Source organism: Boleophthalmus pectinirostris, unplaced genomic scaffold (genome assembly GCF_026225935.1).
Source record: "Boleophthalmus pectinirostris isolate CB_2022bp ecotype Guang Dong unplaced genomic scaffold, ASM2622593v1 HiC_scaffold_20, whole genome shotgun sequence".
Lineage (NCBI taxonomy): Eukaryota > Metazoa > Chordata > Actinopteri > Gobiiformes > Gobiidae > Boleophthalmus > Boleophthalmus pectinirostris.
In genome coordinates, this window is record NW_026571153.1 from 19,943,563 (window position 1) to 19,956,952 (window position 13,390).

The 13,390-nt window shown below is 38.9% G+C and overlaps 1 protein-coding gene across 1 annotated transcript in view; it reads right to left on the reverse strand.

Moving 5' to 3' along the window:
• tesk1b (testis associated actin remodelling kinase 1b) overlaps window positions 1-8,781 on the reverse strand; it is a 32,728-nt gene extending 23,947 nt beyond the window's left edge. The window contains exons 1-2 of the mRNA XM_020937809.2: window positions 8,599-8,781; window positions 7,242-7,713 (exon numbers count right to left, since the gene is read on the reverse strand). Of these exons, the coding sequence (XP_020793468.1) occupies window positions 7,242-7,436 (195 nt within the window). The 5' untranslated portion in view covers window positions 7,437-7,713; window positions 8,599-8,781. The remainder of the gene's footprint in view (window positions 1-7,241; window positions 7,714-8,598) is intronic.
• Window positions 8,782-13,390: the final 4,609 nt, after the last annotated feature.

A 13,390-nucleotide genomic window follows, 5' to 3' on the forward strand; every position in this document is an offset into this window, starting at 1 on the left:
CTCAGTGTTATTTGGCACATTCACACAGACAGCGTGTAATCCAATAGAAACACAGCTTTACAAGTTTAAAAACAAACAGCTGTGAGTCAACTCTAGTGTGGAGTGATACGGCCATTAGTTTTGATTGAGAGATTTTATTAGCTCTGCCTCTGCTCAGGTTTTCAGAGCAGAGTGGGACACTGCAGACAGGGAGCTCTCCTTTGAAGCAAATAAAGGGAGAAAAACAGCAGGTAAAGGATTTCTCTGGAGTTTTTATTTATTTTTTCATATAACCAGAATGCGTGGACAATCAGTCAGTTATGGAGATTTTAAATATACAATAGACACTCTAATAATTTAGCATTTATATCGCCATGGCAATCGAGCTCCCTGACCGGCCAGGCCCTTTTACATTCTGTCCAATCCAGAAGTGTAAAAAACCCTCTGACAACTCCACTTGAAAATTCTTTTAAGATTCAGAACAAAATACCTGAGGTCTCCAAAGGTCAAGATGCTCTGTTCCACAATGTGATGTCATGAAATAAAAGTTTTCAGAAGAACAGAACATAACATAATATGGGCCCTTTAAAAGGTACATTGTGTAAGTTTTCTAGAGGAGGCTCCGCCACCTGCTTGTGTTCCTCAAAATGTCCCACACTTATCTCCATAGAGATAAATCTGACACCACCAGCTCAAGCTACAGGTCAGATCTGTGGAAAGGGAGCCCCCTCACAGTACAAATACATGCTTTTCAAGGTATTTCTGAGCAATAAAAACACCTGTAATTGAATTAATGCAAGCGATAGATGACTTTAATGCCATACTGTGGAATATTCTTAGCCTGTTTCACTTCGTAGAAACCGTCTGACCTCTCAGCGTTAGAATTTGTTTGCTTGAAGGTAGGCAGGTACTTTTTTTATTTAACCAATCACTGCTATTTGGTCATGATGTACGTAATGCAAAGCTAACAGGGTTAACTGGTATATTAAGCTTTTCCCAAATCCCATAGGAAAAAGAGCAATAACACCTTTCCCCTTGATCAAATTCACCAAACATTCTCTTTGTTCCGCATTTAAATCCTCGATCTAGGGAATTATTGGCAACACAGAATGTATGGCTCTTCGCTGATTGGCTGGTGCCCAAAAATCGCTCTTCCAGGCTTTTTGCGAACGGTCTAGTGTCTTCTGATTATTGACCTAGTCGCTGAAGAGAAATGAATCTGAGCGGAGGCACTAGGTGGCGCCAGGATGGCTAGAATATTCTAGGCAAAGCTATGAAATATCAATGAGAGAAATAAGTGAAAAGTTACACATTGCACCTTTAAGTGATCCTCCAAGACTGGCCTCATCAGGTTTTCAGTGCAGAGAGGGGCACAAGGAGCTGCTAGGACAAGAAACCGCAGACAGAGAGCTCTCCTTTGAAGCAAATAAAGAACTGAGTGAAAACAGTACCTGAAGGATTTGTCCAGACACGTGCACTCCCTGCATTCTCGCCTTTTGCTTTGGGTTTTTCACGTTGCACAATAGCACACAGAGGAGGTGCAGAAGCTCCCATTGATCAGTGTGAAGCTCAAACTCACTATAGGAGACCAGAGTCCTTTTAGCAGGGAGTCCATTTCAAAACCCTCTCATCCACTACAAGGCATTTGATTACCTGACCAGCCAGAAACACAAGCTTTGACAAAACTTAAGATTTAATAGTGCTTAACAGCAGTTATTTCTTCATGTCTGCAATGAAACTGAAAATGATGATGGTTTATGTAGTTTTATCTATTGTTACACCATAACAATGAATTTTAAGGTCCTGTATGACACAGTTTTCTGATATCTGTTATAGTGGTGTTTCCTCATCACAAACATGACCAGAGTTGCGTTTTGTTCCATTTACACATGTTTAATAAACAAACCGAGGCATCCATTTCAGAGCCCTCCACTCACATTCCCCTCCAGTAAAGGCATTCGATTACCAGCCAGAACTAGGGGTGTGCAAAAATATTGAAATATCGTCAAATTATATTCAGTGATACAGTGTCAATATCATGGGCTGCTGTATATCACCAAGAGTATTTTTTGGTATGTATTTTTTTGTGACCGCATGACAATTTCGTTCCTTATTTAGTGTAAGGGAACTAGTTTGTGCAATACACTTGACATATTCACTGTTTTGATGATTAAAATAGATAAATGTTGCACAAGTAGTGGTTTAAGAAATATAGTTGCTCAAGTGTATTTGGTTCTTTAAAAACAGCAACAATCTCCACAGAACTAAAAGGTAAAAGGTTGAAGACTTTAAGACTACCACTCCATGACATCACAAGGTGGAACAGACCATTTTAACTTTGGAGATGCAGACAGACTAATAATAAAAACGTATTCAAACGTGTGAATGAAACAAAAGACAACTCCATGTGTGTTTTTGATGAGATAACAACATAACATGGTCTAAATCTTACAAGAGTAAATTTTGCATAATATAAAACCTTTAAGAGACACGTGCAACAAATGACCAACTGTGGTTGGATCATCTCAAGTTAGGACTGAGGATTTACTCCCTCTATGGTCCGGTTCCAGTCTCCTCTGGATTCAAACAGAATGTAGAAGGGAGTTTCTTGTCAGGCAAATCATTTAAAGGCAAAAACACCAGTTGAATTTCTCAGAGGTTGTTTTTGCATATAACCAGGACGTGTGGACAATCGGCCAGTTAAGCAGCTTTTATGATATGACCGATAGCCTCGCTAATAATTTTGCATTTATATCGCCACGGCAATCCAACACTAAGAGGGGAATTGACAGCAGGCAGTAAACAGAGTGACATTTGCATGCTCACCAACCATTGAAAGGGCATGGCCCAGGGAGTGGCCATCAGAGTCCAAGTCCATTTCAGGTTACATCAACTACTAACTACTACTGCATATACTGGAGATCAGCACTTGCACAACCTCATGTTATAATCAAAGTGTTTCTATTTTTCCCTTAAGCACAAAGAAAACTTAAAAGATGATATCAAATATATATTGTGTCATTTTCTGATCTATGTTAAAATATTTTTCCTCATCACAAACATGTCTGGAGTTGTGTGCTTTGTTTCATTCACACATGTTTAACACACAAACACTACATATATCTCAGCTCTCTCAACCAGAAAACACTCCACACTTCCACCTTGTGATGTCATGTGGTAATTTAAGTACTCCATTGTGTTTTTAAACTCCATACACCTTCATTAGAATCATTTGGATAATTTGAGCTTTGGAATTTCCAATCCTTACCTCTAGAAAATGTACAAGGCATCTGTTAACTGTAACCTGTAAACTACCTCTTCATGACATCACAAGGTGTAAACAAGCATTTTGAGTTTTAGAGATGTAGATAGACTAAGACATGTGTGAATGAAACAAAACAATTCCAGGTATGATTTTGAGAAGGTAGTAAACATCTTAACATGGCTCACAACAAAGCTCACAAGAGTCAATTTTGCGTAATACAAGATCTTTAAACAACAATGTGCTTCTGAGAAATTCCTTGTGTTGGTGTGATGTAAAGGTGAGTGTCCGTTGCCTCCTCTTAGCTTCATCTTTCACTCTTTCACCCTTCCACACTGGCGTTCTTGGCACTAATGAGGCGTCTGTTGGAATCGACCCGTAAACAGGTGAGTGGCACGGCGACAAAGGGACCAGGTCTGCGTTTGACGAGCGGGGTAAAGTTACAAAGATGTGTGCCCGCTCTATCTGTCCACAGTGGATCCAATTACACCCCTCCAACAACAACGGACATCTTACACAACCCCGGGGTCACTGTAAACATGTGTGGGGCCATTGCAAGGGTCACCTCTTACATAATGGTGCTTTTGAACACCTGCGCTAAAGGGCCCTATTCTCTGATTTATGTTAAAATGTTGTTTCCTTGACAATAACATCCTACCTGGAGTGTTATTTTGTTTCATTCACACAAATCCTCCATGTTTAAGCTGTGTTCTTCTCTCAAACTGAAAATACTCAGTGCTTCACTCAGTGCTCTACTGTGTGTGCTCCACTCCATAAACCTTCACTTGAATTATTTGGATAATCAGCTCTGGAATTGCCGATCTCTACTGATCTAAAGGTAAAACCTAGCTGTTAACATCAAAACTGCCACTTCATAACATCACGAGGTGGAGCATTTTGAGTTTTTGAGATAGACAGAATAATAATAAAGGATTAATCAAACATGTGTGAATGAAACAAAACACAACTCCAGCTATGTTTTTAATAAGGTAACAACATTGTAACAACTTAAAGCTCAGAAGAGAATTTTGCGTAATACGGGACCTTTAAGTCAACATTACAAAGTCGGGATGCAGCTGTTGCCGTAGAAACCGTGTATTTGGTTTTCTGAAAGGAAGTGGGGCTCAGATTACAGAGTGGTCGATAGGGGTCAGACAACTTGAAATGCCTGGACCAAGCAAAAAAGGCTCCAACAATATGCATTCATTTTAAGCACAGAATGTATTTTTGATTAGTACAGTTGGACAGAGGATGCTTCTGTGTTATGTATCTTTGATTTGTTTAGAATAGGCCCCGACTAAGTTCTTACCTCAGGCTGTATTTAGAAATGTGTCATTTTTCAAGATGGCCTATGTTTAGTACAAGCACTTGAAAGCCATGTTCACCAGTGTAAATAATAAAATAACTATTTAAACACAGGAAATTTATTGTGGGTACTTCTTCATTGTACTAGTGGGAGAACTAGTACCGGTACTAAGAACAAGTACTTTTTCTGTAGTACGATAAACTTTGAGCTGTGGAGGGGTGACTCAATATATATACAAATGACAATTTGTATGTATATTGTGCAATTCTGCTATTTATTTATTTATTGCAGTTATTTTGTTTTAACTATATTACACATTTATAATAGCTTGGGGAGATAGTTCTAGTACTTTAGATGATAATCGATAATATTCAACAAATTTGCCTCTGCCATAATGACCCTATATTTACTTCAGCAATATATCGTAATTCATATTTTGTTATTGTGACCGGTCTAAAGGTGAGAGCTTCAGAGGGTTCTCTTAGTGAAGAATACTAAATTGGTGCTTCTCAAGGGCAGGTCTCTAACGCAAGCAAACAGTGAAAATGACCATGACTGCAGTATAAAAACTTACTGTGATAACTTTTAAAGGTGCACTGTCTAACCTTTCTGGTGGAGGGTCCACTACCTGCTTTGCTCCATGGAGATATTACAATTTTGATTTGATCAATCCACAGTATGGAAATAAACTACCAAACAACAGAGACAGGTTAATGGTCAGATCTATGGAGAAGCAAGTCTGCACAAGTCTGCAAGAATTAAGTAAAAACATTTTTCAGCTATGAAATCCCTATAATGGAACAGATGCAAGGCAGCCCTACTGTGCCCTACTGTGAAACATTCCAGGCAAAGAACTAACATCTCAATGGAGACACGCAAGTACAGGATCCTACACCTTAGAAGTTAGCCTTTTTTTAAAAAAGTTCAAAAAGGTCCAAATCACTTTTTTAGGAATATCAGGGCTGTCATTAGAACAAATTTTTAAGTGTACATACACTTACATACACTTTAGTAGTTAGTTTGCATCTATAAAAAGAGTCATAGAAATTAGTTATTGAACCTTCTATAGCTGAAATCTCAGTACAGAAAAATCTAAAATGTACCCACATCCATATGGTTCCATCTTTTACGTATTGAGTGATAAGTTGTTATATATTAAAGATGCATAGTGTAACTTTTCTGGTGGAGGGTCCTTTAAATGCTTTTCTCCATAGAGATATTCTTGCATTACCTGGGATGTTTCACAGTAAGGTTTGATCTCCATGAAGATAGAAAGTTTTAATACCAGACCAACTTACAGGTCAGTTCTGCGGAGAGGCAACCCCGCTCAGAATGCTTTTTTTCCTATGTATTTTTGCACCTGTAGTTGAATAAATGTAAAGTAGAGCTTTTTTTTATGTCATAGTGTGGAATATTTCAGGCAGAGCAATAAAATCTCCATGGAGAAAAGCATTTGAAAAGAAAAATGACATGGTGCACCTTTAATGATACCATCTATTTAAAATGGTTTCCTGGGATTATCTTGTTTTATTATTATTCTATCAATTGCTTAAAGTGTTCTCAATATTTTCGTTTATCACAGTATCTCACTATATATATTGTACTTCAATATGTGTTATTGTGTCAGGCTTACGCAGCACACTTAATTTTTTAAATGTTCTGAGCGCAGGCCCACAGTGTAATGACATCTTGTACTAGCACTGGAGTTCCTTCCAAATGCTCAATTATTTACTTGTACCTCATCTACTGCCAATAAGGGTTTGTTTAGACTCAACGAAATGGAAAAATATGTTTGCGTGTATGCATTTTTCTACATTAAACTGCTGAGAACTGCTAGCTATATAATCCATTACATAAAGCAATTAAACAAAGCAATTAAACATGGATCACTGAATGACAGGACCCTTGCTCCCTTTGGTCAAGTGTATTGATAACTGAAGGGACTCACTGTTAAAGGCCCCATATTATGCTATTTTCTGATCCATGTTATATTGTTCCCTCATTGCAAACATACCTGGAGTTGTGTTTTGTTTCATTCACACAAACTGTATAATTATTTAAGATGAGTTCTCTCAAACATAAAATACTTGTGATGTAAAGCAGTAAAATAGCAATTGCTCTACTGTGTTTATAAACCCCCCACACCTTCACTAGAATCATTTGGATAATTTCAGCCCTATAATTGTCAATCTCTACTGAACAAAAAGGTTAAAAGGTAGCGGTTAACTTGAAAACTACTGCTACATGATATGCAATAATACTGAATATATTACTGAAGCATGTACGAATGAAACAAAACACAAGTCTAACTATGTTTTTGATGAGGTAACAACATTATAACACGGCTTAAAGCTCACAAGAGTTAAAGTTGTGTAATGTAGGACCTTTAAAATTATGGCAAATTTAGTGACCAGTTACCTCAGGGTTGTTAATAAGTTTAGTATCTCCTTTGAAACACCCAAACAAAGGGGGTAAATCAGGTAACCATAGAAACCTACACTCTAGATGGGGTCTTAAATGTCTTAAACGATTAGTAGATTAAAAGGCAAAAGCTCTTAAAACTTTTCTGCATCTATAATGTTACCGTGTATCTGACCCAAACTGCACTCAAAAGACCACAAAACTACTGCGCAGGAGTTCATGCAAAAACAAAAATAAATGTATAAGGAGACATTGTATTTTGTATTAACTCACCTTGAAGACCTCTGAGAAGAACCCAGCTCCGATCTTCTCACAAGTGAAGTCATCGATGCGCGCCAGTGTGGACACAGCACTGCGCAGGGCCCTGTACGAGGAGGGTCTGATCCTGTGGGGCCCATGGACACTGTGGATGAGTGGTCCTGCCTCCTCTTCCTCCTGCTCCTGCTCCATCCTGACCACCTCCATCATGGAAGTCCTGGTTGGAGTCAGGGGACAGGCCAGGACAGAGACGTGCTTTAAAATCTAGTCCGGCTAATGTTTACGTTTCCCATGTCCAGTTGGAGGGAGAAAGCTCCCTGGAAACCAAGTGTTAACAATGCTAATAATCCTGTGGAGATTTCTTTAGCTCTGCAAAGTGTAGCTTCATGGCTGGAGTGCCCAGACTGCGCAGCCTGCCTTCTTCGCGTTGGCACAGACTCTTGCCTCCTGTGCGCGGCTTGGCTGGGGTGCCCCTCTCCTCTGCCCTCTGCCAATGGGATGTCCAGAGAGACACATCAGCGAAGAGAATGAGACAGAGAGAGAAGAAGAGGAGGCGGAGCAGAGTTAAAAGTGTCAGGCATACAGCATGTGAAGAGAAAAAGCTCACACTGACACTACAAACCAACAGTATCAAATACACACATCAGAATAGCACTTTCACTGACTGCTTGGACAAACGAAAACAGCTACTTAGATTCTGATTTAGATTCTGATTTGAATTAAATGCAATGGAGACTATTATCAGTCATTACAATGAAAATGGGTTGAATGAATTCAGATGCAATAGGCCTATAAAATTGTTTAAATTTTTAAACTCACACTGCCATAGTTTATTGTGCAGTACTCCTGCAAAAAGTAGACACCGTGTAGGTCAATATATTTGAAGGACGAAGTTAAAATACTGCAAGAATGGATTTTTACAGCTTGGTACTCATTATATTACGACCTTGAAGCTCTCAGAGTGAGAAGAATAACATTAGGCGCTTGTGAGTAGGCGAGGTGCAGTGGCTTTAGTAGAAGCCACATAAATCCAGCGGAGGAGCGCTCTCACGGGCTGTTTGTCTTTCTGCTGTGCAGCGCAGTGATAACACGTGAATACAGCCCCATATCACCAGCACAATGCACTTTGCACACACAGCTGATCCGATCATTAGGGCACATTCACGGCTCTAAGCTCCCGCTCCACGCTCGTGTGCTCCACTGCGGCTCGTGAATAATGGATGCCAAACTGAGCTCGAGTTTAGGGCTCGTCACTGACGGAGACACGCACGAGCCTGTGATATCAAAGTGAAAATGCTGACGCACAGCTGCAGCGCGTGGGCTTACAGTGACTCCAGGGAAAGCATGTTGCTCGCTCGTGTGGCAGACTTACCGGCTCTGTGCTCGCCTCTCCCCGGGCTCTCCACATGCGCTGCGGGTTGTGATGCCGCAGCGGTGTCCGAAGCCACGGAACTGTGTTCGACTACCACCGTGCTCTGTATGTCCGCCTCTACGCTTACGCCTGTATGCTCACTGGAGGAAGAAGAGCAGTGAGTCTCAGAGCGGTTTATAGAAGCGACGTTGTGGGGCGTGCCCACACGTGATCACCGCAAAATCCACCTGTGGGGGCGCGCGAGCTGACCCACTTCTCACATCCATCACGAGCGAGTCCCCACATGAAAGATATTTCACACGAGCCTGATACAGGTCTAAAACTGCAGCACTGGGCTCATGTAGCAACACTGAGCTGAATAACAGAGGACTGTCTATGAGTGGAACTGCTCGAATGTTGGATAGTTTATGTTTATATAAGAAACGATCGCTGCATTATATGCCTAATTAGCCTACGCACATCATTTTAAAGGGCCCATATTACGCTACTTTCTGATCATGTTATAGTGCTGTTTCCTACTCAGAGACATACCTGGAGTTGTGTTTTGTTTCATTCAGACATGTTTAACACACAAACTCTGCATATTTAGACTAGAGTTCTTCAGTCAAACAAAAAACGCATGTGATGATACAGGAAGTGCTCCACTGTGTTTTTAAACTCCATAGACCTTCTCTAGAATCATTTGGATAATTTCAGCCATGGAATTGCCAGTGTCTACTAAACAAATGGTTAAAAGGCAGTTATTAACTTGAAAAAATACTTTTTTATGACATGACATGAGTTGTAGACAACGACAAAGAGTTACTCAAACAATGAACCAAAACACAACACAATTCCAGGTATGTTTTTGATGAAGTGACAGCATTATAACACGTCTTAAGGCTCACAAGAGTCAATTTTGTGCAATAATATAGGACCTTTAAAGCACCTGTCTGAAGCATAGACTGTGTACATATATTCTTTATACAGTCTATGGTCTAAAGTCAGAATGAGGGCGGCTGGTTTCATGGTCTTCGCAGCTTCTTGTGAGAATTTGTTTGGGTGCAGCCGGGGGACACAAGGGAGCCATAAAAAACTGTGTCTTACATTTTACACCTCACAGCCAAATGCTCAAACAGGATGATTTATGTATGACTTTATGGACATTACAATAAAACAGATTATCCCTCATTATAATAAGGTTTATGTATTATTGAGCACCTATGATGATTTATTTATTAGACTGAACTTGTTTCGTCTTGACTTCAGTGAGGATGGTAGCACAAGCATTTTGAAAGACCCATATTACACTATTTTTGATCCATGTTATAATGTTGTTTCTTCATCAGAAACTTAATTCACACATGTTTAACACACAAGCCCTGCACATTTAGGCTGAAATTCTGGAAAATTCTCTTTTCCACCTTGTGATGTCATTACACCTTCACAAGAATCATTTGGATAATTTCAGACGTGGAATTGCCAATCTCTACTGAACTAAAGGTAAAAGGTAGCTGGTAACTTACAAACTACCACTACATGACATCACAAGGTGGAAGAGAGCATTTTGAGCTTTGGAGATGTAGACAGACTGATAAAGTGTTAATGTGACAAAAATTGTGAATGTGAAAATGTGTGAATGAAACAAAACACAACTCCAGGTATGTTTTTGAGGAGGTAACAACATTATAACATGGCTTAAAGGTCACAAGATGCCATTTGGTGTAATGTAGGACCTTTAAAAACAGATGACTAGGCTTAAATTTGAAAAAAAAAAAAAAAAATCTATTTATTTAAATGGATTCTGTATTGTTGCTTTAGTTTTTATATATATTAAAAAATACAATGCATTTTGAAGAATGTGCATTTTGAAACAGACTAGATCTTAATATATTCAGAAGTCGATTATGTTATTTCCTCTGCCTCATTATCAAGTGCTGAATTGGGCCAAAAATCAATAAGAATCAATATTGCTTTTGACCTAATCCCCCAAAAAGGTATTTTAATGAAGAAAGCCCCTGTGGTTTTATTCAGAGAGTATTGACCAGTGTAATGAAAGGGCCCAGCACAACAGGCTTAACACAGCCTACCTGAGCAATGGGACAGTGGCTCAAAAAAAATAAAGTGGGGGTTTGATGTAAAATGTATCTATGAAACCCTTTTGTCAAGTAAATTAGCAAAACAAACTTGCAATGTTATAAGACATACAAGCCTGGAGCTACAGTGAGGGTGATGCTTGTGTTGAATGTTATTGTGAACATTCAATGAAACAGAATGAATGAACAGAAATTAAACAAAAAATAATAAAAATAAAAAATAAAAAAAGTCATTGTTGTTGTGGAAAAAATATAAATGATCTTGATGATAAATAATTAATCAATTTGTGAAGACCAATGAGTTTTTGAAATACAGACAAAGATTTATTGTTGTTACTGCAGATATGGACAGCCAAGGCCTGCCCTGGCTCTGTCCTCTCCAGTCTCCCCTCTCCATCTCCCCCACAGCATCTGAACTTTGAGTATTTATACAGAAATACAAATTACATACATATCAAAGCAGACTTGGGCTGCTTATATATATATAATAAGGGAAATATAAAGGAAAAGCATACATGGAGCAACATAACTAAGTGGCAGTAAATATGTAATTAAAAAAATATATGTTTGCCCACGAATCCACGGTGTAAGAACGAATAAATATTTTTTGGTAAAAGGGACATTTTTTTGTCTGCCTCCTACTTAGACCACTCGGGCCAGCTTCCCCACAGTATATATCACAATATACATATACCTTGATATAGTACTAATATAGTATATAGTACTGATGGTACTGATATAGTATTGATGGTTTATTAGTGTTTGTAGCAGTAGAGCAGCAGGAGCGGGGGGTTAGGGTTGAGGGAGTGTTAAACCGAGGGTGCTGCATGTGTGTGTGTGTGTGTGTGTGTGTGTGTGTGTGTGTGTGCGTAATTGGTTTTTGGAGCAGAGCAGCTGTTTCAAGGGTCCAGTCCGCACAGTCCCAGGAGGTCTAGAGGGGGTGGGGCTGGGGCAGGCACCAGGGACACTAAAATAAAATAAATGGGATTTGCCAATCTCTACTGAATGAAAGGTAACTTTAAATTATAAGCATGCTGTTTATGATAGTACATGCCATTCATATTAAAGTTGCACAATGTAAAAAGCTCCATGGCAACAAGACAAGTTGCAGGTCAGATCTGTGGAAAGGCAGGCCAGCTCACATAATGATAAGAAATAGAATGCCAACTATACTTGTAGTTAGTACACTGAAAAAAAAAAGTTGCTGGATTTGCGTAAAAAAGTTATGGACAGCGGTTGCACGCAATAAAATTATGTTTAGGCTTTGAAACTTTTTTCGAACCCCTCTACACATATTTTTCTCGGAACATGAACATAACTTTTTCATGTTGATGAAATTTGAACAAATCATGCTGAATATGCATATTTATCTTATGGTACCTTATCATGAAATGTATAAGTATGTATAATTTAATTTAATTGATCTAATTCTGTAAAAGAATACAAAAACAGTCTTTAGTTTTCCACAGTTCTGTATTGTCTTAAACAGAATCAAACACAAAGAGAGCACAGGGACAGAGATACACAGTTTGGAGCTGGACAGTGTGAAGATTTATTCCAGTGAAGACGCTCTGGTCTCTGCCTGTGGACACATGAATAACACATGATGATCACATTCTGATGATCTACTCTGTTGTACATGTTTAAATACACTTAAAGTACTTATTACTACAATAATGGACCAGAACAGAAGAACAAGAACATTAGAACTGTATCTGCAGAAACAAAACTCACCATGTGCTGCTTTTCTTCCTCTTAACACAGTAACAGGTAGGGCATCTGGTATAAAGTCCTCCTAATGCCACATCACCCTGTAGAAACACGACAGCTGTTTCAATAGGAAGTTCATTTTGAAAAAATTTTAAATAATTTTAGTTGGTTTACTTACTTTGTTCATCTGTGGTCTGTGTTTTGTTGGTTCTCAAACATCTTCCTTTTTTCTGAAACATCAACTATAACATTCATGAACTTCCCCACAGCTACAGCAGAGCTCTGGATGTCACTCTTTGTAGACGACTCTGGAAGCAACACATTCAAATCTTAGTACAAGTGTCACACTCTTGGAGATGGACAGTCAAAAACAATTTGTTTCAAGCTGTCCTTACATTAACTCTAATTTCAAATAAAACAACACAAACATGTTTTAACAATGACGACATTCTAGGCCGGAGAAGCACATAATAAAATCTTTGAAAAGTCTTACCTCCAGATCAGCTCTCATGATCCTCCTGCTCCACACTGTGTGTCCTCTGCTCCTGGAACTGTCCTGTGTCCTGTTACATTTGAATTTTCCCTCCAAAAGTTTTGGGGAGGAGAATTCCAGAGGGAGGAGCCTCACCAGAAATTATAATAAAGTCATGTTTCCTCAACCTGATTAAAACATGCAGGTCTCACATCGGCCACAATCGAGCGATGTTTGTAAGATTTAAACATGCTTGACAGAGAAACATAAAAAAGTGATGTTATTGTTGTCAAATTTGTTTTTGCAATTTGAGCAACCCCTCTCGGACCGTTTTTTCAGTGTAGTTAACTATGCTAGTACTACCTAGACATTTTACTAATTGCAAAAAATAAGATTATTTTAAAGGGAAAAAATGCTTGTGACACAATTCAAAATAAAAATAAAATTACAACATAGCATAGAATATTTTTTGGGACGATCTGCTCCACCCTGCTTAAGGTCTCTGGAGCTGAGAGGTTTCCAAAGTGGATCAGGG